General features: G+C 45.1%; 1 protein-coding gene across 1 annotated transcript in view; it reads left to right on the forward strand.

Annotated features, from left to right (window-relative positions):
* LOC146186221 (protein turtle-like) overlaps positions 1 to 25,666 on the forward strand; it is a 198,262-nt gene that overhangs the window by 160,046 nt on the left and 12,550 nt on the right. Inside the window, exons 6-8 of the mRNA XM_084608006.1 lie at positions 913 to 1,203; positions 8,574 to 8,867; positions 14,312 to 14,617. Of these exons, the coding sequence (XP_084464132.1) occupies positions 913 to 1,203; positions 8,574 to 8,867; positions 14,312 to 14,617 (891 nt within the window). The remainder of the gene's footprint in view (positions 1 to 912; positions 1,204 to 8,573; positions 8,868 to 14,311; positions 14,618 to 25,666) is intronic.

Here is a 25,666-nt window from a genome sequence, read left to right on the forward strand (position 1 = left end):
TTATGAACGGAATTAATTCGCTCCGGCGTTGGAGTATTAACAGACTAGCATCACTTCCCGTTTTCTTCATCCCCTCTCGGCCATACAACCCCAATTCGTTTTCTTGGACACTGTATTTATTACTACTATAAACCATTATTCCCCTTACATGTATTCTGTAAAAAGGTTTTAGAAAGAAGCACGAAATGCACTTGAATCAAGACGCATCCCAGCAAGTTAGCATTAAAAGGAGGCAATGAATGTTCCATGGCCAAGCCGCAGTGAAACTCGTGTGTGAACCGCTAGCGTGCGCGCGCGCGCGCGCGTGTTTGTGTGTGTGTATGTGCGTGCTTGTGTGTGTGTATGTGCTTGTGTGCGTGTATGTGCGTGTGCTCGTGCGTGCGTTTGTGTGTGCGTGCGTGCGTGTGCGTGCGTGTGTGTGCGTGCGTGTGCGCGCGTGTGTGTGGGTGTATGGCCTGCCACTTGGCTTCAGTCCGTCGGATAGGACGCCATGGCGATCTAAATAGAGTGACCAGTGTTCGCACTAAGAGTGCACGATTCCACAAGGCAGTTTGAAAGTTTTAGATGAAAACCACTTGTTCTCAGAGCAAATTCGCTCTTGAGATACCGCCAATGGATGGACTGATGAAGTATACGAACTTTCATTTTGAAGCTGGGCGGTGGCAGCAGCAACAATGTTTTTTTTTCTTCCATATATGTGGTGTTTTAAATCAGTTTACGAGTTCGCCAGTTTCTTCAAGTACATTTAGCCTTATGTCGAAACTGTGTATAGTTAACTCGCCAATCTTTCAAAGACGTTTTGCTAATTTCCACTTTAGATACGCTCCCGTGAACCTTGTTATCGTCGGTTAAAGAGAGCGGAACATCAGCAGATCCTGAGCCTCGCATCTCGCATAATTTTGCTTTCCGCAGACAAACCCCTAGCGTCGCTGCGACTGGGCCAGAACCTACGGGAGGATGATATCCGAGAGGGACGAGACGTGTACCTCGACTGTGAGGTGGACGCCAACCCTCCGGCCAGAGAGGTGACGTGGCTCTTTGAGGGCAGCGAGGTCACCACCAACACCAGCGCCGGCGTCATCGTGAGCAGCCAGTCGCTGGTGCTGCAAAAGGTGCACCGACGGCGTCGTGGCCGGTACAAGTGCATCGCTATGAACAGGGAGGGACAAGGCACCAGCAACGTGTTCATGCTGCGCATCAAGTGTGAGTCACCATCGCCGCTTGACGTTTGGGCAGCATGAACCAGATTTTAGGAGTTCACTGTTATGTTATAGCATTGATTAACGCCAGTTGAAATTACCACAGTGCGACATTTTGGAGAGGAGGCTTAACGAGATATTGTATTTGGTTAAGAATAAGGAGCATGAACCACCATCTGTAATTAGCCGTCAATCCTTACTGGGAGTATGTAACGATTAGATTTCCACACCCTTGCACGAGAAGTGCTGCAAAAGCGTTGGAAAGCACTTATAGCTTAGACGACTATAGATCTCTGATATTGATCCGAAGCTGTCTTCAACCAGTGGTCTGAAAGAGTCTAATGCATCGCCCCAGGGCACTGAGAGCCGTTCGAAGAAAAAAGGATTTGAATTTGACGACGTACTGAGCTGTGACAGCGTTCCTTTCATTCTTTTTCTAGAGGGCTACATGTCCAATCACACACTTGTAATCCTCCCATAAGTCGTTTCTGATGTGAACAGGACTCGGCTTTTGGATTGTCGGTTATAAAGATGCACATCATCTTGTTCATGTCAATGTGAGCCTTTCTGAGCTGCTTTTCCGGGCCAACACAATATACCTGGCAATTTACAGTATATCTAAAGCAATTGGCGCCGGCTTACGGGCGGATGACACGGTTACATATAAAGCCACTCCTACAATGATGTGCACAGGCGAATAAGACTACGACGTAAAAAAAAAAAAAAAAAAAGCCCTCTGCGCCTTGCTTTGCTGTGGAGCCTCACTGACAACACGAAAGCTAACAAACGGTTTTTTTTTTTTTTTTTTTTTTTTTAACGCGCCACATGAAAGAACAAATGCAGCCAATTGGCAACACACTCCAGCGACAACAAGCAAGGGCATTGGCTCGCGCTGGAGAAGTATCTCCTTGCGAACGTAAAACGCGTTTGTCTGTCCGAAGGTGCTGTGTTAAAACAATTCGCAATTACGCAGGTAAATGTTAAACCTGTCATTATGCGAATAGCTAGGAACAAATTTGTCATAGGCCACATCACGAGACATTCAACGACGGTGGACACAGATGTGTGCTATTGGTATAGAAAACACAACCTTTAAGACAAAATCAACACAACGTTACCTTTTCGAGCTTAGTACTTTATCAGCAAAATATCAGATTGCGGTATTTGTACTGCCAGAGCTACAGATCGCTTGATGTCTACTGCGCATGCAAAATTCACTCGTGCATATTGATTTGTTTGGTTGCGGTCGCTCTGAATACGCTTGCATTGCACGCGGTTCGATAATTTCGCCGTGCAGTCATATATAGTTGGCCCTAGCCTCTATCAGTGCTCTGCACCGGACGCAGCGAATATACAGCTGCCTCGTATTTTTTTCTTCTGCCAAGTAGATGCGGAGAAATCGATACACGGTGCACATGGAAGAAAATGCATACGTCATGGGCGCGTTGCCTTGAGCAGGCATGATAAGCAGACACAGCCTAATCGACAGTCGGACAATGATTTGTTGACTATGCATGTTCGTGAAATGTGCCTGTACATAGGAGTCCCGCGGTTATGTAGGCTCAGATGAGTGCTGCAACGAGGACGACATTTCGCGGATAGTGACCGGCAATTATTTTCAGACGCACGCAGATGCATAAGAGTGGTCGCAAATTAATGGTACACCTAGACATCATCCTATTATTTCCAAGCGCGCATGCACTGCAATCAATGACCCCAGGCGCTCTTAATGCAGAAACAAATGATATCCAAAGAGTCGGTAATACGCGTTAAGCGAAAAAAAGTGTGGTGTAGCAAACCCATATAATATATTGTCTTCACAGTTAGGATCTAACGAAAGCATAAACTCATGTCATATGTAAAAAAAAAAAAAAAAGCACTACATACAACTCACATATATAAACTGCTTCTCTAGCATAATTGAGGACTTTACTCGTCCTGACGGCATTGGTAGACGCTTACGTTGAATACACACAAGAAAAAAAGTGAAGATCGTTTCGTATCGTGATAGATTCAGTGCAACTGTGTTTACAACCCTTGCTTTTTGTTTCTTTCTGATCTGAGCCATTGGCCAGAGTCGACGGTTTGCTGGTTACGCTTGTTTTGTTTAAATTGTACACATTTCAAAAGAAACAGGAATTAGCACAGTACATAGAAGTTGCATATCACGACTCGGACGAGAGAAGATCACGGTTGTAGCGGTGGAATCCTCCTACATGGCATATGAGTTTTGTCTCAAAAGCTTCAGAATCCGTATACTGTGGCATTTGGTTGCACATTAAACATTCTCCGGGAGGTCAAAATCTTCCAGTGCCGTCTAGTTTCCTTCCTTCCGTCCTTCCGTCCTTCCGTCCTTCAGTCCTTCAGTCCTTCAGTCCTTCAGTCCTTCAGTCCGTCCTTCAGTCCTTCAGTCCGTCCTTCAGTCTTTCAGTCCTTCAGTCTTTCAGTCTTTCAGTCTTTCAGTCTTTCAGTCTTTCAGTCCTTCAGTCCTTCAGTCCTTCAGTCCTTCAGTCCTTCAGTCCTTCAGTCCTTCAGTCCTTCAGTCCTTCCTTCCTTCCTTCCTTCCTTCCTTCCTTCCTTCCTTCCTTCCTTCCTTCCTTCCTTCCTTCCTTCCTTCCTTCCTTCCTTCCTTCCTTCCTTCCTTCCTTCCTTCCTTCCTTCCTTCCTTCCTTCCTTTCTTTCTTTCTTTCTTTCTTTCTTTCTTTTACTCCGTACTTGATTCTTCACTTACGTCTTCCTTTAGGTGTCCAACGAGAACTGAGGCAATTAAGTGGTCTTTTCTTTTCCTGATATTCATATGCTTGTTATAGATATTTGGCCGCTGTAGACAGTAGTAATCGGTGCAGAGGTACGACATTGTAGCACGCATATTTGACGAACGCCTTGTAAAACATCTACATTATACATGTAGGCCTAGCCTTAAACTGAATCTATCAGAATAAATCATCGTTTAGCCCAATCTACCGACTCGGGCGCTGGCAAATAGGTTATCGGTCATGACACCGCAACGTAGCCGTTTTCCCTTGGGCGCATCGCGTGGCAATATTATGCAGATATACATTGCAATGCTGACCTTCAGCATATCGGCTTTGTTAATGACTATCATTTATTCGGCGCTTCCCAACCCAGCGTTCAGGCCGGCAGCTGGCAAACGTCCAGCGGTTGTTTTACTAAAGCGCTCCTATACAGAATATACGTTGCACCATATCATTGCTCTGCTCCACTGCATGCCTCACCCGTTTTTGTTGGTTTTTTTTTGCGCTACACTACATGCTTCGGTCGAAGCATGCAGCCAGCAGTATTGATGAGCTCCATTTCCAGTGAAGTGTTCCTGCAGTAATGAAGTTTCTCGTTATACAGGACGTTATCCCTTCGTTGCGCCAATAGTTAACGCAGCAAGGACGCACACAAACGAAAATGCTATCAGATGGCACTCTGGCTAGACGTTAAAGCCACAGATCACAAACTCGGAGACGGAGGGGAGGGGGGGGGGGGGGGGGGGGGGCGTTCTGGAAAGTCGATTCGTGCCGTTTTTACTACCTTAAATGACTCTTTCCGGCTGCTATTACATGAATGACGACGTACACCTAATGATTACTAATTTTTGCTCACAAGTGACCCTCACCGCAAACGCACATAGACGATGCCAGCAATGGCCGGAAACAGGCCGTACCAGTCGACAGCAGGTCGAGGAAAAAAGATGGGCCGGCAAGCCTGGCTCTTTTATTAACTGGCTTAGCAGTATGAAAGGGCTGAACAGTGCCGTCAAATTATGCGCAACGACGTTGTTGTTTAGGAGAATTACTGACGACTGAAGTGTGAAATACATTATGAAGAAAGCCGTTACTGGAGCTACTGTGACGTGCGCCGCGATTAAAAAGTTCGTATTTAAGATTTACGGCGGTCACTATATATTTATAGGAGTAATCAGAAATGTCGGCTCGATTAGATAGGAGAGCGTTTTATTTACACCCCAGCTTTTTTTTTTTTTTCTTAAGAAATCGCTTTATGGTTTGAGGAATGAACACATAAAAAATTGGATCTTGCTGCGTGAGTCGTAAAACTTCAAAATTGTTAGCTACATAAGCTTGAATCATTTTGCCAATTCTAGTTGAATGTTCTACCCTGTATCGAATGCGCGAATTGTGTCCTGGCAATTTTACGTTTGGCTTGGTTTGTGGGATTTAACGTCCCAAAGCGATTCAGGCTATGAGAGACGCAGTAGTGGAGGACTCCGAAAATTTCGACCACCTGGGATTCTTTAACGTGCGCTGACATCGCACAGCACACGGGCACCTGGCTTTTCGCCTCCGCCAAAAAGCAGCCGCCGAAGCCGGGATTTGATTCCGCATCCTTGGAATCAGTAGTCGAGCGCCTGAACCTGTGCGCCAGCCAGGCGGGTGGTAATTTTTATGTGCAGTCGTGTGTGCTGTATGTGACGCGTCAGGAATTCAAGATATATGTTTGCGGATGCTCTGAACACCTAAATGAACAGAGCAATAGAAAGTGGTATAATTATTGTGCTGGGAGAGATAAGCAAAAGATCATAAAGCTGCCGAGCTTACGCGTCCAGCTTACGAAATCATCTTGCGACACACTGCTGTGTGTGGCTGTTCAGGCCCAAGTCACGTGATGGCAACAAGCCGTACCGGTGGAATTTCAACAGAGGATACATATTGAAAAATGAACGTGCTCTCCGCGTCTGAGAGCTTTGAGAGTCGCAAGCGGTGGAATTCACTGAACTTCTCTCTCGTGCTCAGTGCTGAGCATCTTTGGACCATTTTTCATATCATACGCTGCAACCCTCTTCCTGCGCTGGAAAAACTGTTCGCACAGTACAAAAATGAGCATACCCTACTGAAGTTGTTAGTTGAGCCAGAGTATGAATACACGCATATGGTACATGTACGGGCATAATCGTTTTCTCGAGTATTTATGGGCGATAATCTGGACGCTCCCAGCCTCCTCCGAGTTTTGCTCTTAGGCACTTTTTTTTTGTGTTGCTAGCAAACTACGACCATTACTTCCAGTCATAAACCGCCAGAGGTATAAACCAGGCGTTCATTAGAGCGTGCAGCTTCCTTTCCAAATGCCATTGCCAAGCGAGTGCGAGGCGCGTGCGGTAGAACTCGCATGGGAATGCCTGTGGCGCAAGTCCGCTACTCGTCGGCCTGTATACAAAGGATCAAACTTAACCGCCGTTCGCCAAGTGGACCAGTGCTTTCAGCAGTCATAAAATAAAAGCCCAGAACAGCGCAAGCGGCCAGTCGGCCCCTCGGTGAGAGCAACAGAAACGTCGTACTAAGCCTTGTAAAACGGCGCGATAAAAGAGCAGTCCAAGTCGTTGTCGCTGCTAACTGCCTTCGCGGGACACTATGTGCGCGAAGTGAGCCGACTCTGTAACGACAGGACAGTAAACCAGCTCAGCGTTGTCGGCACTATGAGCTGAAAGCAAATGCGCTTAGCTCGCTTTTCTATCTCTTTAGGTCGCTTTTGCGCCATCTCTGCGTTACCCTGTACCTTTTCATCTGTCTTTCTTTTTCGCACTGCTCTTTCTTAGCCCTGAATGCATTTTTTTTCAAAAGCTGGTAGTGCTTTTAAGCTGCCATGTTGTGAAATACAAATTGGATTTGTGCCGTACATAGGTCATCTAGTTATGTTATGTACCGCCGCCGTCTTTTTGCGCATGCGTCATATTTACTAAAAAAAAAAAAAAAAAAAAGGGAAACGAGCATTGCTCATTTTGTTTTCCTGGGGCTGCGAAATTCACCGCTGGATAGTTAAGAATTCCCACCTGAATAGAATTTATTAACTAGTACTTATCCCAATCAACGGAGCCTTTAACCTACTCCCTCTCCAGAACAGGATTTGCCCAACTTAGTTGAATGTTGCGTCACCACGTGCTCGGTGAATACATGAAGACAGGACAGGTAAAGCAGTAAGATGGGCACAAAATTATTATTCCCAAAACTACAGCGATGTGCAATATTCACGAAAAAAAAAAACTGCTTTTGCTATGGGTAGCGAGACGATGGAAAAGCTATGAGAATGGAGTTTGGCTAAATAGCGACCGCAGATCCGACCTTCGGGAGTGAAATAACTAGAACGTTGAGGACGTGGCAGTGCGTAGCTCGTAGGTATTCTCAGATTAGGATGGCAGTTCACTAGTATTGCGCAAGAAAGAAAAAAAGTATGCAACAGCTGTACCTTACCAATATTCACCTATGGAGCAGAAACGCTTAGGCTAGCGAAAAAGGTTTCATTGAGCGACGTAGTAAGCTGTGGAAAAGAAAATTGCAACCGTTGGGTAATAAAATGGGTAAGAGCACAAGCGTGAGTTACTGACTTTCTAGTCGAAATCAACAAGAAGACGTAGCCAGGGGTAGGGCATGTGATGTCCATGCAGGTTAGTTAGATGTAACGAACTGATTTCTGAGATAACGCAAGCGTAGCAGGATGCGGTTTAAAGTTAAATGGGCGGATCAGATGAGGTTGTCTGTGGGGGATAGTGTTGCTCAAGCTGGCATAGGAGGGGGTACCTAAGACAGCAGTGGCGGGTGTAATTGAGCTGCACCGGGCGTATACACACAGCTACTGCTCTGGTGACGATAAAATCGTGCTAATTAATTATGCGTAATCGCCACTGAAAGCTAGGCAGTCTGATTTAAGCTGCAACTACACACAACACATGCGAAGCCACCTGGGAGATGTTCCGTGTCTATGGCAGAACTAACAACTTCTTGGGGGCTAACCTTTTCCTCGTTGATTGTTTGGGGATTGTTGGATTATAACACGCTTAAATTTTGTGAAAAATGGAGCTTGAGTTCATCTCACGTGAGAAGTCTTTAGGGCGCATATAGTTCCAAAAAATACGCGAAAAGAAACAAAATAATTAAATAAAAGGACGGAAAAGAAAATGAACAATATGCAATTTCTTTTTTTGTTCTTCAGGCGTTCATTTTCTTGCTCACGGGAGTTAACAAAAAGGGGGAAAATGAATTAGGAAATTGCGCAGTGATTGTTCAAGGATTTATTTTATTGTTCTTGTCTTTCTAGTTAAACATATGAGACCATACAGTGAAAAACAAAGTTAACGGTAGCGTTTACAAACTTGATCTGATGGAGCTCATTCCTCAACGACTGAGGTCCAGGGGAATGGTACTACGAGTAAGCAAGCTCTTACAATTTCTAGCTAATTCTGACTTGTTTAGACCCGGATGTAGCGTGTAATTGCTTTGGATTTATTTATGTTTTTTTTTGTTTGTTTTAGAGCAATACCACAGCATTTAATTCGCACTGATACATCGTAACTGCTGCACAAGATAGCAAAACTTGCGACTAAAAGGATGTTCCCACCGCTTCGTGCCCTCGCAGACGCACCCGTGTGCAAGCCGGACCAGAAACACATCTATGGCGTTTCTCGCCACGAGTCTGTTTCGGTACGCTGCGAGCTGGAGGCGGACCCGGCGGATGTTACCTTCTACTGGCGTTTCAACAGCTCGTCGAGCGGCAAGCGGCTTGACTTGGCCAGCTACAGCCACGCTCTGACACGAAGCACGGCCGTCTACTCGCCGCTCAACGAAGACGACTTCGGCTTCCTGCTTTGCTGGGGCGCTAACGAGATCGGCAAGCAGCAGAGGCCATGCAATTTCACCATCGTCCCCGCGGGTGAGTGCTTGCGAGCGGGCTCGCGCTACATGCTAATGAGTTCCAAGTCTCGCTAAGGCCCCCCTCCCGACCAAATAGGATGTCATTCCACCCCCTCCTTACCCGCACCTCTTTTTACCCCCTCTCTCTCCTGCAGCCCTCCCACCCCCATAATAGCCGCTGTAACTCCGGACAACCTCCCCCTGCGTTTGTAAAATAGAGAGGGAATGCTTGTAATTTGCTGTTTTTGTTCTTTATAAGCGGATTTTTTTTAACACCGGGAGCATTCAGAGCCCTTCGGTGTAAATTGGATTTGTATACAGGGAGTGCGGATGCTGCGTCCTCAGAATGTGCTACACCAGCAGCTTGCACCCTTCAAGTCTAAACGCCCGACGTTAGAGTAATATTGCGACATTTCAGACGCCAATGTTCCCCAACAGCACAGGCGCGAGGGTGGCAAAAGAGTGCTTCGAATAGAAACTTTGTTACGGTAATTGAGTGAGTTACGTTTCATGTCCGAAGCTTCTCGAGTACATAGTGTGAGACGTTAGACAGTTGAAACTTAGTTTGTTCAGAACGCCTGTTGTTTTCAGTATGTTCTTCTGCATTCGTTTTTAGACTTCACTCAGATGTTTGCAAAACAAAGCTCGGTTTTTTCATTGAAACGAGATGCGCTATATGTAGCAGAAGAGCATACGCACCAACAATTAATTCGTGTGTGCATTCATATTACTTATAAATGCGGAGCGGTACATCTTCTGTCACGTGAAAGTACACTTTCCTAATATTTACTCCGTTTTGCTTGATTCGACGAGTGTATCAGTTGTATACTGATTTTTTTTATACTGCATCTTCTGTATCTGTTCCACTTGTTTCTCTTTACGGGGATTTAATGAGACTAGTATGTATAGGAGTATTCTTCAAACGAAGGTTTCCATGTACCAAATGATCCGCTTTCTAACATCCCTCGCATCTCCTTCCCCCATTCTCTGCTGATTCGCGTTTCTCTAAAAATAAAAAATAAACGCGCAGTGGACATTTAATATTTTCCACATTCTCCGTTGGCCAGCCACTTCTTCTGAGACGGTTGCCCAAGGGTATGCTGCGAATTTGAACACTTCTTCCAGCGCAGCCTTTCCGACATGTGTGTATGCTGAGTTAGCGCGGCACTAAATGGCGGACACTGCCACTTTACGAGCAGTGGCCTGTACCACATTTATGCAGCGGACGTCGCCAGTGAAAGGTTCAGCAAGCGGGCAATGTATAAGCATGTGAACCAGTTTCGGGTCACGACCAACAGAATCATAAAATATTCTAGCCACCTCTCCCCCTCCCCCCCCCCCTTCTTTTTTCTTCTTCCAAACTCGCCCTATGTATTTTTGCAACAACGGATTCAAAAATGGCTCAGAGAGAAAGGGCTGCTTTCCTTTTGACAATGGTGAGTCTCTCGAGATTTCGCCGTGCTGATCTAGCGTAATGAATAAAGGTCAGATTACTGAACCAAAAGAGCTTCTTTGAGAGTTTTAGACTTTTTAACATAGGTGTCAGCAACGCTGCCCTCGGCTGCGGAAATTGCTTAAAGAATCTGTTGATTTTTTCCTTCGCGTCTATTACTGAAGACAGCTTCCAAATAGGCGCACGTTTGTGAGCGAGCACGCTCATTATGACGCGACTCGGGACCGACCGATTTCTTGTCCTCAGATTCACAAGCCTGCACTTCCTCCGGCGAGTAACCGGAACTTTCCTAGCCGGTTCGAGCGATTTCGCAATTCTTTGAAAATCCATAAGATACAAACGGTTAACAGCATACAAACGGTATTGGAGTTCCTGGCCTTTCCTCTTTGCGGATGAAAGTGCAATAACTAATGGCTCATTAAAACGCTTTCTTCATATCCGCACTAGTTACGAACTGAACACAGAGCAAGGTACCATGCGACATCGAAAGCAATTACTAAAGCAGCATGGAATTCGCTTCCTGAGCCAGGGCACGCAGTTATGAAAAACAGTGCCGCAATGATTGGCTATTTCGTACGCAGTTTCGTTCATTTGAAGGGAATGCGCTGAGGACACATAGAAGGAAACAATAAAATGAATCAAGGATTATCTGATACACACCGTCATGCGTACCGCCAACTGATATGCAAGTACAAAAAAAAAATTAGAATGCAAAAGACGAACATTATTGATGAAGAAATTACGCAAATTCATTTTTATAATATTTCACCGGTTTTTAAGGCAATTCAATTTGTTTCCGCTTTTGCTTAATGGTTCACAAAGTCCTCTCCTCTCCTCTTTGGCATTTCGCTGACGCAGTGTGCTTTGCTGCTTTGGCATGTAAGGTTCGTAAACATATGCCCTGTCGTGAATGCAGGTGAGCAAACCTAAAAAATATCGCTTTTTTTAGGGAATTATGCTAATGCCTGAACTACAGCTTACAGTTTTTTTCTTCGCTTATTCATGCTATCACGTCATGTTTAAAAGAATCAGCGCGACCGAAATTCCCAACAGATATTGTGCTGCTTGATGTGACCATGCCGCACCTTTATTTTCACCTTTAGTAATCCCTTCACTCATGTCTGATTTTGTGTAATTTTACAATCTATAGCTGCTGCCAGAAACAAACATTGCGACGACACTCTTCCGCTGTGCAGTTTGTTCTGCTTTCTGTATGTTTAGGCAGAGAGGCTCATTTACAAGGCAATAATTACCTAAATTTGCGTGCAGTGTAAAACAGAATGACTCAATCGCATTATGACTTCGCGCTAATGAAGCCAAACACTAAGAACACGGAATACCACGAGTCATACCCTTCAGCGCAGAGAATATTGCCACTTGCGTCGTTGCTGAACAGAAGAGAAGGGATTTAGAAGAGCTGCTACAGTCTACCCCCCCCCCCCCCCCCCCCTTCTACCGACTCTTTACCAAAGAACGCAACGGTGCCTGTTTTGCTACAATGCATTCAGATCACAGTGAATTGTACTACAATGCATTCAGATGACACTGTACTGTGACAAGCGCGGGACTGTGCTACGAAACAACGTATACTCCCTCACTTTGCAAATCTATCCGTGTACCCTCAAGAAAATAATTCTTTTTTTCATTGGAGTCATTTATTTGTGTAACAAAAACAAACGAAGCAAACAAGACAGAAACAAGGTATGAGCTGATATAAAACCTTGCCTAATCGAGAAGTTATCGCCAGAATGGCTCCAGAGCTGTGATAACGTACTGTTCGTACAGTGCGGGTTCTACTGCCGAGAAATAGAACGCCGGAAAAATAGCCTCAGCGCGCTGTGTTTCGGCAATCCCCTAGATTTCCCGATCTTGCAATATCAGTAAAAAGAGAAGCATATTCGTTTCGGGCAAGGTGTTAATTATAGCATCAGGTTCAGGGTGGGTGGGGTGAGTAACTGAAAGCAAAAAGTGAGCGAAAGTGAGAGTGAGTGGGAGCATGCTGCGCCGTATACAGTGAGGCAGAGCCACTGCACGTGCTGCGCGGCGCTGCTTAATAATTCTGATTATTGCGTGGCATTAATCAATGTCTAAGTGTAGAGAACTCGGCTGAATCGTGGGTCCTGCCTCGCTGTCTACCATGAATTCCCTTAAAATTATTCCTGTCAATATCACTATGAAGATTATGTGTCAATAATAAAGTTTCCCTCAGGGGACATATTACATACAATCTCAGTTACGCTTTTTGCTGCGTGGCTAGCAAGAAGTCGCGAAGTGATTACTCAGAACCCGTGATTACATCCAGCCCGTTTAAAAGCCACGGCTACCATCAAATACACAGTTAAAGAGCAGGCTTAGTCCACGAGGTGAGCATTGATAATTATACGAGTTCCATTCCCAATAGGCTTGCATCACAAACAACCGGAACAAACAATTCTTGGAAAAAGATTTGTACCATTCTAGAGCACATTATCTTTTCGCGCTAAGTGGTCTCTAGCCAGGCACTCAGCTTAGGTGGCTAATCATGTGCGGTAAAAACCGGACCGTGACCACCAGGCTTTCAAACCCAATATTTAGGGACAATTAAATCCCGTGTAGCGATTTGGGGTCCCGGCACAGCTCTTTCGATTGCCAAACCAGGTTGTCTATATCACTGCTCTAGAACTTTATCTGCATTTTAACCCGTTAGTACCAATACTCTGAGTACTACGATAAGCTGTAGGCGGGTGACTGAAGCCAGATCATCCAAAAATAAGTAAAATAAACAAAGCGCACCGAGCCTGAGTTTCGAGCCTGGCTGGGCGAGACTATATCAGCTTCACCGACCACTGCACGATAACACTAGTTCACTACGAATGGGGCTAGATTGCAGCGATAGCATATATAGTGCACAATGCTACCACTCTTGGTTGGCAGCCCTACTCTCCCGTTATTGAATCTAAAGCTTCCATCTTTCTATCCCTGAGCTACGGATAGTAACATACCGACTCTTAAAGTCTCTTAACTACCCGAACAATCAAATAGTGCATGAAATAAACTCTCCAATTATCAATTTCGCCTATCTTTGCCTGAAGCCTAATCTGATTACAGTAACCTTTCAATGAAAGCGAAATGGAACGTACGCGATTTCCTTAAGATAGTTATTTCGAATTTGGCCATTTTAGCTGAATCAGTTCCTATTTTGTTTATCTGCTTTGTTCTCACTCCTCTGACTCGCTCTTGCCGAAGAACAAAACACGTTTTAAAACTGGCATGGGAAACGCTGCATGAGCGCTTTGAAACTATTACGAACATGGTCAGCCTTGTGCGCAGTATACCGAACTGTCGTTCCTACTTTAAGCACTTTATCTCTGTGGTTCTTCGCCGTCCTTTCATTAAAAGCGGTCGTGGGCAATGCCCATTTCTTTTTCAGCGCTCTTGCCCACACTTCTTGGCATTAGCACCACAATTAGTATTTCTCCTTGTTTCTGGGCAGACTTTTTCTCAAATATTTTAGGGGAAATCCCCAAGGTGGAGTATATTTCTAATAAGGGAGTAATTACTCGTTGTCATCGACCCGAGTGCAGCCAAACGGCTACTAAGGAAAGCTATACAGCTTTCTAAGAAAATTCGTCCTGATCCGGGGATCGAACCCGGCACCACCGCCTTTCCGGGGCAGTCGCTCTACCGACTGAGCTAACCAGGACGGCTAGCAGATCAGATGGTAGAGCGAGAGCAAATTGATCTGTAACTCGAAGTGGGAATAGTGTTGGTTTCTGAGAAAGCTGTATATCTTTCCTTTGTAGCCGTTTGGCTGCACTCAGGTGGATGATAACGAATAATTACTCCCTTATTAGACTTCTTCACAGTATTCATTCCCTTCTCCTTTTTGGAGTTCTTCTTCAGTCTTTCTTATAGCCAGATACTGTTGATCTATATGCGCACAGTAATCCCGTTTTGGTTCGAAATGATTGAGTTCTGCAAGACAAGTTCCAGGAACAATTTTAGGAACGTTCGATACACTTCGTCCACAGGTCCTCCGGAGCCCGTGAACAATTGCAGCCAGGTCAATGGCACCGAGGACTCTGTGTCGTTCGAATGCTCCGAGGGCTTCTGGGACGGCGGCGTCGCACCGGTGACGTTCGTGGCAGAGCTACGCGAGGCGGACACGGATCGGTTGGTAGCCAATGCTTCATCCTCTTCGGGGCCGGCATTCAGTTTCAGCGGCTTGGAGGGTGGCGCCACGTTCCGTGTGTTCCTGTACTCGGCCAACCCCAAGGGACACCGATCGCCAGTGCACTTCGTCGTCAGCACACTGAGGCCGGCCGAGAAGCTCACCGGTAGGTCTCTCTTAACACTGTTCGCTGTTTAGGAAATGGGGTAGGCAATGATTTGCAACGATAGCGAATTCACGGCCTCATTCATCTCACGCCGCGTGCCAATGTCCACCTCACTCCATGATGGCTTTTTGCACTCGGCTACCAATGTTCTTAGTTACTTTGTACACTCCAGCAGAAAGAATATTTGTGAGACTTTGCGGTCACTCGAATGCAATGTATAATGGCATAAGACAAAATACATCCCATACCATGCCCAGAGTTCTTAGATACTGACTAAAACCATTTTACGCCATCCCATAAAAAGGTAAAATCATAGATTGTCTCAATAATTATTGTCTGGTTATATTTCTCTGCAAACGAAAAATAAAATAACATCCATTTTTGGATCCACAGTGTGCATGAAAGTGGACCTTATGTCACATTTATTGTTTCGTTAATGTTTTGTTTTCATAATGATTTTTAGATCATGTGACAAAGGTGCGGTGTCCACATATGCCAGAAGAAATTTGAAATTTCCTTGCCTCTAACGTATACACACATCAACCATTGAGCCCTACCCACTAAGGACTGCGAATGTCTTGCTATATACATAATTGACTTGGCTTATAGTTTACGCGCAATTGCCACGGAAATTATATGGGAGGCCGAAAACAGTTTTATTATATAAAAAAATTATGAGATCAGTGCAGAATATGCACTGGAGAAATGCGTAACTCTGAGCGTTGCTGTTGTTTCCGCGAGATGTGTTAACAGGATCCGGAGAGTGATAGATACTGCGCCTTTTCTTTGCTGTAAACCAATTACAGAACGCCAGTGAACTTTGATGCGTCCAACGGAGCGCTGGTTGTGTTCAAGAAGGGGCACGCGATGTACTTACCTTCTGCAGCAGCAATGCTCAGGATTTCGGATTTTTACACTACAGATTCTGCAGTGCTTTTAGAATTTTTCATACTGCATTTGGTTTATTACCTGTCTTTACACATTTTCTAACCGTCCTCACGCATCTGTGCACGCAAATCTCGACTATTTCCGCTTATTCACGTTCAAACATTTCACATTTTCCACCACCGGAAGTTGTCTACGCCACCGGAAATCGACTTCCACGAGACCCCCATTAACGTCGACATTATTCCTTCCGGATATTTTGACGCCTTATTGACCTAATTTGCTATATTTGTTAACTAATTAACCCACATTCACCTCCCGATTTTACATGTCATGTTCTGATGCTATATCTGATGCGACCATTCATTTTGTTATAAACTCATTCGTTCGAACGTAATCGTGCGGACAAGCTCATGATGACACGAAACCGCAAACATAGCCATTCAATTCTTACGAATTAAAAAGGACGCTCATACAGCGGATGAAATGGACAACACCTGATGCCACAATTTGGAATTCTGAGCGAATGCCTTGTATATTTTAGGCGCCGCATTCTTTGCATGCTCACGCTTCACCAGGATGGTGAGGGCATGCCAGTAAGGCACGGGCGCTAGATTGGTGTTTTACATATAAACAAATTCTGGAGACTGTGCCCTACAGTCAAGCCTCCTCATGTATTTCATGCTTATGCAATAAACGAAACTGCGGACTACGAAACCCCATTCCTACGAACGTCACCAGCCGCCTTCCAATCAGTATGGGCCACATCATTAGGAGGATACTACTGTACCAACGCCACCTAGACTACTACAAGGCCTGTGCAAGCCTATGTGACGTCATCGTAGTGATATCATACTGAAAGTCGGCTTCACCCTACGCGAATGCGTTTTATTTTATTCAACGCTGCTCTGGAGCTACCTCTTGAAATATTTAGTGCTAGCGATGAAGAGGGTTATACTTGGGTTACCTGTGTTATCTAATATTGCCAGTCTTTTGAAGTATATGAGAAGTTTTACACAATCTACCTGGCATTTATTTCAATGGCAGAAATGAAGTTACGAGGAAATTTTCACCTGCATTCAGAGTTGCTTGAATAAACAATAAGACAGGCACAAAATTAATCTGAGAGCCCATTTATGGTTATATGGATAGATAAAGCTAAGAATGGTAGGCAGAGATACTACTCAGAACTGTAACCTTGACGACACTCTGTGTAGCTTGTCGTGAATACGAGGTCGGTTTCACGGAAGTGCTGGCCACAATGCTGTAACGTAAATATAAAAAAGCTGCTTAGCTGGGAGCAGCGATTGCCATGTGTATATTAACACAGCGAGCAGCTCATTCCGCTTTAAACTAGTCATTTGCTACGGCAACTACGATCACATGGCCACTAGCGAAATAAATATGTTTCCATAAGAAAATAATTTAGGTTGCAAAACAATTTTGTCCCGCACTCAAAACAGGGCGGAGGCTACTCGATTATTAGTAGCTGTGGCGTCCAAATTGTGGGTTCGATATGGGCACGCCTACGCTTTAATGCTCTGCTAAATAAAAAGTGGTTGATAGCAGCACGACTATTAGGAAGCAAACAAGAACGTTTTCTTACCACAGTGCACTTCATTGGTAATAAGTTTTTCTACGGCGCACAGCCTTGCTCCACGCTGTATTTTGAGCCGAGTCCGACGGAAACTTGTACAGTTGCACTTTGGATCCATTGGCAGAGTTAGAGCGACAGTTTAGCGCACAACAACACCCAGACATTGTAGATACCTTGCTCGGAAGCGCCTAGATTAGGAACACAGCAAACACAGGCTGTAAACACGCACACTCAGGCCGAATCGTTCCAGATCGCCTTGCTTGCGTACGTCTGCGCTCGGCGCTGCCGATCTATCCCCAGTTTTCACTGTCGTGACGTAGGACTAGTTGAAAGGGGGACTTGCGCTGGCCTTCTCTTAGTTTAGGTGGTGTTGACTGTACTTCCACCCGCCAGTGAACTGGCGCCAGAACATAATTAAACCGCTCTGCTTCCTGTATCCCAGGCGTTCACCATCAATATCTGTTTCCAACGATTTGCGGCTACCCTCCTTCTACAGGAGTACAAGTACTTATCTCAAACATTCCATCGATCTTTTCCGAGCGGCCGGCTTTTAATCCTATGACGATCTTTTGGGGATGCTATTACGAGTCATGACGGCAAAGTTTTCCATCTTTTTTCGAGTTTTTATCGGATTCATTCTGTCGGCATCTCCTGCTACTACTCTCGTTGTCCATCGGCTTCCGTCATCACATGCTGCTGCTCACCACATTTCAAGGCTTCCTTAAATGATGCGTATCTTTGTTCACGCCCTACAGTCAGCCACAGAAACTGAGAATTTGCAGTTCGCGCTGTTTAGCATGGACCACATGGACTGCCTGGTCGCATTTAAGACTGTTTATTGAAAGTTATTTAAAACTACGACTCCATATCTGCTGACAAAAGCCCGTGGTGTAGCTTCTCTGGTGCGCACGCCCCAACGATGACGTCAAAAATTAAGGTGCCTGTTCGCCAGCTTAGAATTCGAGTAATAAAAATGGCTGGAGTTCAACCCGGCTGAACATAGTCTACTCAGGGATTAAGTATGTAAGACACGGTTTGCTGTGGTTTACTCCTAACGGCAGTCTAACAAACGTCCAGAAATGCAGCCGAAGCATTGGTTCTAGCGCGCGACTCAGTGCCAACTCAGTGCCCCGCCGCCAACTCAGTGCCAGGCAGGCTCTTGATTTTTTTTTTATATATACGGCGTACGTAGGGTTGCCCTCCTAGTGAGACTTGTAACGGTTTCACACTAATTAATTCAACCGGTTGTGACCGGAGGTGGAGCTCAGCTAGTTTTATGATGATACTCTGAGTGACGACTAGTATCTGTTTATGGGATGTTTAATGCTCCTGCATTAAACTGATGCAGTTATTTAGTTGCTCAGTTTTGTGGCTGCATGCCCGTACCTGATGAGCATGCTCATGACAGGCTGTAGTTGATAGGGTATATTACCACCTCCATGCCTGCAATCCATGCCGTCGGTCGCACGCAACCTGTCATGGTGCCATCTACAAGCAATATTTTCATCTAATATGCCGAGAGTGATTCTTAGTTACCTTTATAATTGCGGAGCGATTCTTTTTTATCTTTATTTTACCGGTCCATTCTTATTCATCTTTGAATTGGCTGCGCAATCCTTCGTCGTCTTTGATTTTGCTAAACGTCATCAGGATGATTGACAAGTGGAATTCTGCGGTATCCCGCAGAATCTCGCGAAGAAGTGGGACACTTCTCGCGTACGCACGGACGGACACGCAGCCATGAGCCATTAAAGGCTTTCGCCGTAAAACAGATGCTTAGAGACTGACGATGAAGGGGAGGAGGGGGGGGGGGGGAGGCAGGCACAGTATGTGGCTCGTTCCTTTTGGGCTGCGCGCTCGCATTGTTCAAGTGTTTAGTCTTTTGTGCGTATATATGCTGTAACTATATGACCCGGATGAGCAAACCGTTTCGCAGAATGCACGCGCGGTGGACGCGGCTAAGTGGACCCCAAGACACTGATGTGCGATTCATCAGTTCATCCTTTGAAGGAAAACAAGTGAATACTGCAAAGAAGCTCGTCTGAGACTAGTTGGTGAAATGGTACCCCGGGTTCAGTTAGGACGTGCTGGGATTTATATCGAATTTTTGTTTCGGACCCGGGTGGGACTTGGACAAAGTTTTCGCTGAGGTGAAATTCGACGGGCAAACCTGTCTTCTCGACTGGGAAATCGGTTGACTATGTGCCCGGTTGTACTTTAGTTTTTTTTTTTTTTTTTTTTTTTTTTTTTTTTTTTTTTTTTTTTTTTTTTTTACTGAAAGCGTGGTGCTCAAAGCCGTAATTTAGGCAACTCTTGCAACAGATCACAGAGCTATCAAAAAATGCCCAGTACACTGAAGCCACCATCAACGCCAAGTGAAAGAAAACACTGGAAGCGGGGGAGTGGGGTGAGGGGGAATGGCCAGTTGGTGCCTCAAAATATCCCGAGCATCTTCCTTCAAACTTTTCTGAAAGTATTCCATTTTCTTCCGTAATTTTATATCTTCGGTGGCTAGATATTGTAAATTAATTTAAGAAACGTTTACACTCTTTGTATTGCAGAATGGGCCGTGTTTAGTAATAGGTACCCATGTAATCCTTAAAATGGGACCGACCACAAAAGAGGTGAAGGGGGGTGGAGAGAGTGGGCGCCTATTGTTGCCACTTTACCGCAGAGTTGGAGATCTGGTCTCGAGAATATTTCGGCTTTTATTCCGGGGCGGTGATTCTTGTTGGATAAAACTAACAGTAAAATAGAACCCTCATATTGCAAATACTTTGGCTTGCGTGTATATTACAGGATTACCGAGGAAAGCAAACTTGCTTTTAGATGTGGTTTAATTTATTGATTCGTTATTATTTGTATTATTGAGGTCGAGCGCCTGAATTCAAGCTTACAATTTGAGTTTGAGGTGAGATAAAGTGAGGCCGCCAATGGTCGCCAAAAAAGTCAGGCCAGGTCGCTGGAGAGGACCTCAACCTCAGTTGCTTAAGTTGAATGAGGTCGCCATACTTTTTTTTTTTTTTTTTAGTTTCAGGTCAAGTCGAGGTTTTTGAGGTCAAATGCGCACCTCTGTCAGACATACGCAGGACAGTTTTCGCATGCATGAGACTGCTCATGCTTTCGCATATAAGTTTTTGTTAGCGCTTTTAAAAAGTCACCAATCCGGTAGTCCCGTACCTGTGACGTTTTGCAAGTTCCTTTTCTGCAGCTAATATGAGTTGTTTGAGAAACAAAATCAAAAGTCTAGAAGCAACACCAATGACCAGGTAGAGTGCGCAGTTCTTTTTTGCCAAATAATGTCATCTCATTTCTTTGTGACATCTGTAAAACAAACGAGATACGACTAATTGCTGGACGTGTGCTGGAAAATGCTTATTTAGCGGCCTCTTTTCCTCCACACAGATTGCACACAGTCAGGCAATCTGAAAGCGCTGATCACTAGTAATATACAACCTGAATTCAAATTTTGTGCCGAAACTCTATGAAGTGATCAGCACGTGGCTTGCCTACGGCCTTGCATGAGTTCGCAACACAAGTCAGTAAAGGGTTAAGCTTAGATTAATTTACATACAGGCGTGCATAATTTCAGAACACCTGTGCAAATTACTGTGATTGAAGCAAGTCCGAAAGTGTGCCGCTGAAGAGAAAATTGGACGTCTAACATTAGGAACCCATTGGAAGGTTGCGGTAACTTTAAGTTTCGCAAGGTTCCCCAGCTGTTCATGAAGTCTAGACCACAGATATGTACCTTCGTTCCTGATTTTCGTTTTTGTGTAATGTAGAAGGTTCGACCAGACCTTTCAGAGGTGCAGTTATCTTTTTACTGCAGGAAAAAGATTTGTGAAGCCTTGCAGAGGTGAAAGAGCGCGCTGGCCAAGTAACGGGGCTGGTGAAAATACCTAAACGATATTTTTACTTCATTTTGACCTCCAAAAATCTTGACGTCTTTAATTATCGTCAAGAAGCACCAGTGCACTATGAAAACGATATTTGAGACGTGATTTGTAGCTCTTAACGAGCGACCTTCATTTTAAAGGATGTAAAGGATGCAAAGCAAGAATAGAGAAAGGTCAAAAGGTGGTTATGCTACTAACATAAGTAACTAAGGGCAAAAGGCAGGAAACAAAACAATACAAGCAACGTTTCTTTATGTCTAAAGGTTTGTACCAACAGAGCTTATTTTCAGGGAAGTCCTGCAGGTATCTGTCGGAGCATTATTTGAGCTGGTCACCTCTTGTATTGCTATTTTTCTAGTGGCGTGTATCCAATATCCACGTGACATTTCCACGGTGTCATTTACTCTCTTTCCCTCTTTTAGCGTTCTTAGTTTTAATCGCGTTTTTAGTTTCAAGCTATTGGCGAGGACTTAAAAAGGCAATGGAATAATAATAAAAAGGCAAGAGAGAATATCGTACGGTTGTGATGACGTGCCAATCCTTTTTACCTCGCTGCGATGGTGAAGTGGATAGGGTGCTCGACTGCTGTTCCCGAGGATGCGGGATTGAACCCTGACCGCGGCGGCCGCCTTTCAACGGAGACCGAACGCAAGGCACCCATGCGCTGTGCAATGTCAGTGCACGTTAAAAAACCCAAGGTGGTCGAAATTTTCGGAGCGCTTCACTAAGGCGTCACTCATATTCTGAGTCGCTTTGGGACGCTAACCCCAATAAACCAAGCCAAACCAATTCTTCTTTTGGACCTTTCAGCCCGTGACCTTTCGAGAATACTTGTTATAACTAATATTCGATTTCGCAGTGTTTTCATGCTTGTGATTTTCAAAGCAGTCAGATCACGTGGCTTAGGCGAACGAATGAAAGTTTGCGAAAAAAATCTGACAAGACGATTACTAGGCTCTATCGAAAAAATAAGGCTCCATCAGAGCTCATTTAGTAGCCCTGAAAGTATTGCGACAAAAATATTTTACACGTTTTGGGTACTCAATATACTTAAAAAAAAAGAGCAGTAAATGCCTCAAGGTAATTCGGTGACTCGTGCTGCTCGATGGGAGTTGGAATGTTCTTGAAAACTTGCCATCTTCATCATCGCATTTTCGCCGCCATTGCAAAATTGTAGGGAGTCATCATAGGGACATTGGCTTTCGTAAACACGCAGTGAACATCGTGCAGATGTTTTCCCAAAATGTTATTTCACCTAACTGCAATGTCGTGAAAATGCCATCTAGTGATAACGATGGTACAATGATAAGACTGGTGGCCTAGTAGCTAGGGAGCTTGGCTGCTAAACCCAAAGATGCGTGATCATATACAGGGCGCAGTGGGCCCTTTCGATGGAGGCGAAAACCGACGAGCTCGTGTACTGTCAGAGCTAGGTAGCTCTGGTACAGTGCGATATGAGTGCATATTAAAGAACCCTACGTGTATGAAATCTCCGGATCCCTCCACTACGGTGCTCTTATAGCCTGAGTCGCTTTAGGACGCTAACCATAACAAACCAAATTAAATCATAGCTAATCCCGCACTGCCTCTTTGTTTGTCATTCATTTTCTCTGTATGAATTTTGCGTGGAACAAAAAGGAATGGACGTCGACGGATAAGGAAGCGATCTTTTTGAAAAGCCTTTAACATAGATGCATTTCCTTTTAACGTCACTTCGTGTTGTTCTTAGTCCTGAAGCTGCAGTAACAAAGGAGGCTCCGTGAAAGGTCTTGGAGGCATGAGTATGGTTTAAAAAAAACACATGAACATGTAAAGAACAATGAAGAGAAAAGGGATAACGCGAATTATCTTCCCTCGTCGGCCAAAATTTATTCATTCTTCCTAGATCCCAAATGCGTCCTTTCTTCACTCCTACCCCTTTCCTGTTATTTTTCCTAAAAAAGGTTTCGAGTCAGGAGAAAATTGCGGATGCATTTCACTTTTTTTCTGTGTTTTAAGTCCTGTAAAAAAAGTTTTCAAGAGTCTCGAAAGCAGATATAAAAGAATGAAAAGAAAAAAGAACGGATGGGGCATCGCCTTTGTTTATACCGCATTTTACGCTTGTGTGAGCAGAGGAGAGGAGCAAGAACGTAGCGAGTCTAGTTTATAGTGAATGCACCTCACACCCTCGACGGTTTCGTGAGGAAGCGTCGACGGCAACCCAAGATGCTCGACGATCAGAGAGTTTGAGGAAAGAGGAAGAGTGAGAGGAAGAGGCGCTCAGCGGACCGGCATAAAACGGGGCAACATTATGCGCAGGCATAGAAACCGCTCTGACGCCCGCACGCGACAATGATGGCCCCACGAGTCTAGTCGGCACTCTCGGGGAAAGAGGCGTTATAGCGAGCTGCTGCTGCCGTGCCTAGGCCGCCACAAGCCACCGCAGCTATTTTCAGTGGCGCTCACGCCGGAAAATGTACTCCCTCTTCTCTCTCTTTCTTTTTTTTACTGACCTGCTTTTCTCTTTCTCCTTACTTACGTTCCGTCAACGCCTCCGGCCATCCTTCCTTTCAAGGCGTCGAGAAATGGGGAGATGTGCGGGAGCGAAGGGAATAAGGTGGATCGGAGGACGATGAAATGGCACCTTTGGACGGAAGGAGAGCGGGGAAGGAGGCGCAAGTCATTTCCATGTTTCGCAGCAGCAGTATAATTTCGCTACTTCGGCTGGGCGGCGCGGCCTTGGTCGGGCGGCTGTAGCCCTAACAGCTGTAGCAGATGTGGCTTATAGCCGACTTTCCTGCAACACCGCTGCGCTCTCGCTCAAGCGGTGAAACCCAAGAGGGCTTCAACATCCCGCTTTTCCCCGCCGTTACTCCCCATTTCCCACACACGCCCTCTCTCATCTCTCTCTTAGCGGTCGTCATTGACGCCAGCAGCGCTGTCGGCGTCTGTTCGCTCCTCGCCCTCCGCCTCGCCGCAACCGCCGTCCACGCTCGACTATTACCACCTAATGACTGATTTGTAATGCAGTCAAGATCCCTAACGTATGCTGCAACGCCCGCAAGCAAGCAAGCGTCACCGCTTGCGAAAGGGACGTAGTTCGCGCCTGAAGGCCATGGTTTAGAGTTACCTATGCATCGCATTGTTCGTGTTTGTGCGCGCTGCTTCTTTCTCCCTCTCAAACACGTACGCGTTTTTTACTTTGTCAGCTGCGGTCGTTTGGTGGGGTGTTATACTTGTTTAGCATATGCACAATAAATGTCCTTCGTTCCTATGTTGACCTCATGGGAACGCGTTCTTTTACCTATATTTCGTTTTTTAAACCTGTGTTTCTTCGCCTTAACAAATGCGTGGTCGGCGAAAGATAGTGATGTTTTCAATGGGAAGACGTGGGCTGCCATTTCATGAAGCATGTGTAAGGTCCTGTTCATCCTAACTGGGCACTTTGAGAAATCCAGTGGGTAAATAGGTCTTTCTTAATATATATTTCTGTTATTTTCGAAACGATTTATTCCCGTGAGGCGTAACAGGGCGGAATATTAAACGCAACTCCGAAGCACATTTGCAATAACCTCCAAAATGTGATTTTATATGAAAACAAAAAATATTCAACGCAAAATATTGTCACGTGGTAGTGACGAGGCCTTAGGCACAATCGAAAAGGCCTCAATTTAAATGGAATAGACTCATTATTGGGGAAGACTTGCGCCCTATAAAGAACTAAGCACTTCGGCGGCGGCAGAGCTCAATTGAAAAGTCGGTGCAGGAACATTAGATGAACCAGCCAAGCAGTGATGGAAAATTCTGGAAGAATACCGAAACAATTGTGTTAGCCTGCAACCACTCAAGGCTATTCTGGGCGCATTTTTCGCTGCAACCAAAGTGATAAAGGCGCGTTTCGCGATACCGAGCATTCACAAACAAAAAACACAAAATCGGTCCGTGCGGCTCAATCAATCTGACATTGCTTCGCATGCCGGCGGCTGATGAAAAATAACTAAGACTTGCATGGTTCGCGGCATAACGCAAGCTGCCGATGGTAGAGTCCAAACCTTGTTTCAAAAGCAGAGTGCAAGGGCCAAGAGACGAGTTCCAAACTAGGACCTTCTCCAGCTCTCCTGGAAATCTCTATAGGTCGCCCTGCATATTCTCACTTCATGCTGGAGCATATAGAGGAACACGACTGGACAATACGAACCAGCGCCACTTCTTGAACGTCAATAGTGCACACCACGTTGTTGACTGGCAACACTTTCATTTATAATAGGGGACACCAAAGACACCCGCGAAATGATGCGCGACGATATCGGTACTTATGGCTTACGTTAGCATTTGACTCAGTTTAAACCTCGGCGCTGATGCAGACATTGCGAACTCAGGGGGTAGATGAGCCGTACGTGAAAGGGCTGGAAGATATATATATAGTGGCTGCACAGCAACCATAGTTCTGCATAAAGAAAGTAACAAAATTCCCATAAAGGAAGGTGTTAGGCAAGGAGACACAACCTCCCCAGTACTATTCACAGCTTGTTTAGAGGAAGTATTCAGAGACTTGGAATGGGAGCAGTTAGGGATAAGGGTAGATGGAGAATACCTCAGTAATCTGCGATTTGCTGATGACATTGCCTTGCTAAGCAACTCGGGGGATGAACTGCAAATAATTATTGATGTCCTAGACAGGAAAAGTAG

This window comes from Amblyomma maculatum, chromosome 6 (assembly GCF_055883805.1).
Source record: "Amblyomma maculatum isolate TAMU_Amacu chromosome 6, ASM5588380v1, whole genome shotgun sequence".
Taxonomy (NCBI): Eukaryota; Metazoa; Arthropoda; class Arachnida; order Ixodida; family Ixodidae; genus Amblyomma; species Amblyomma maculatum.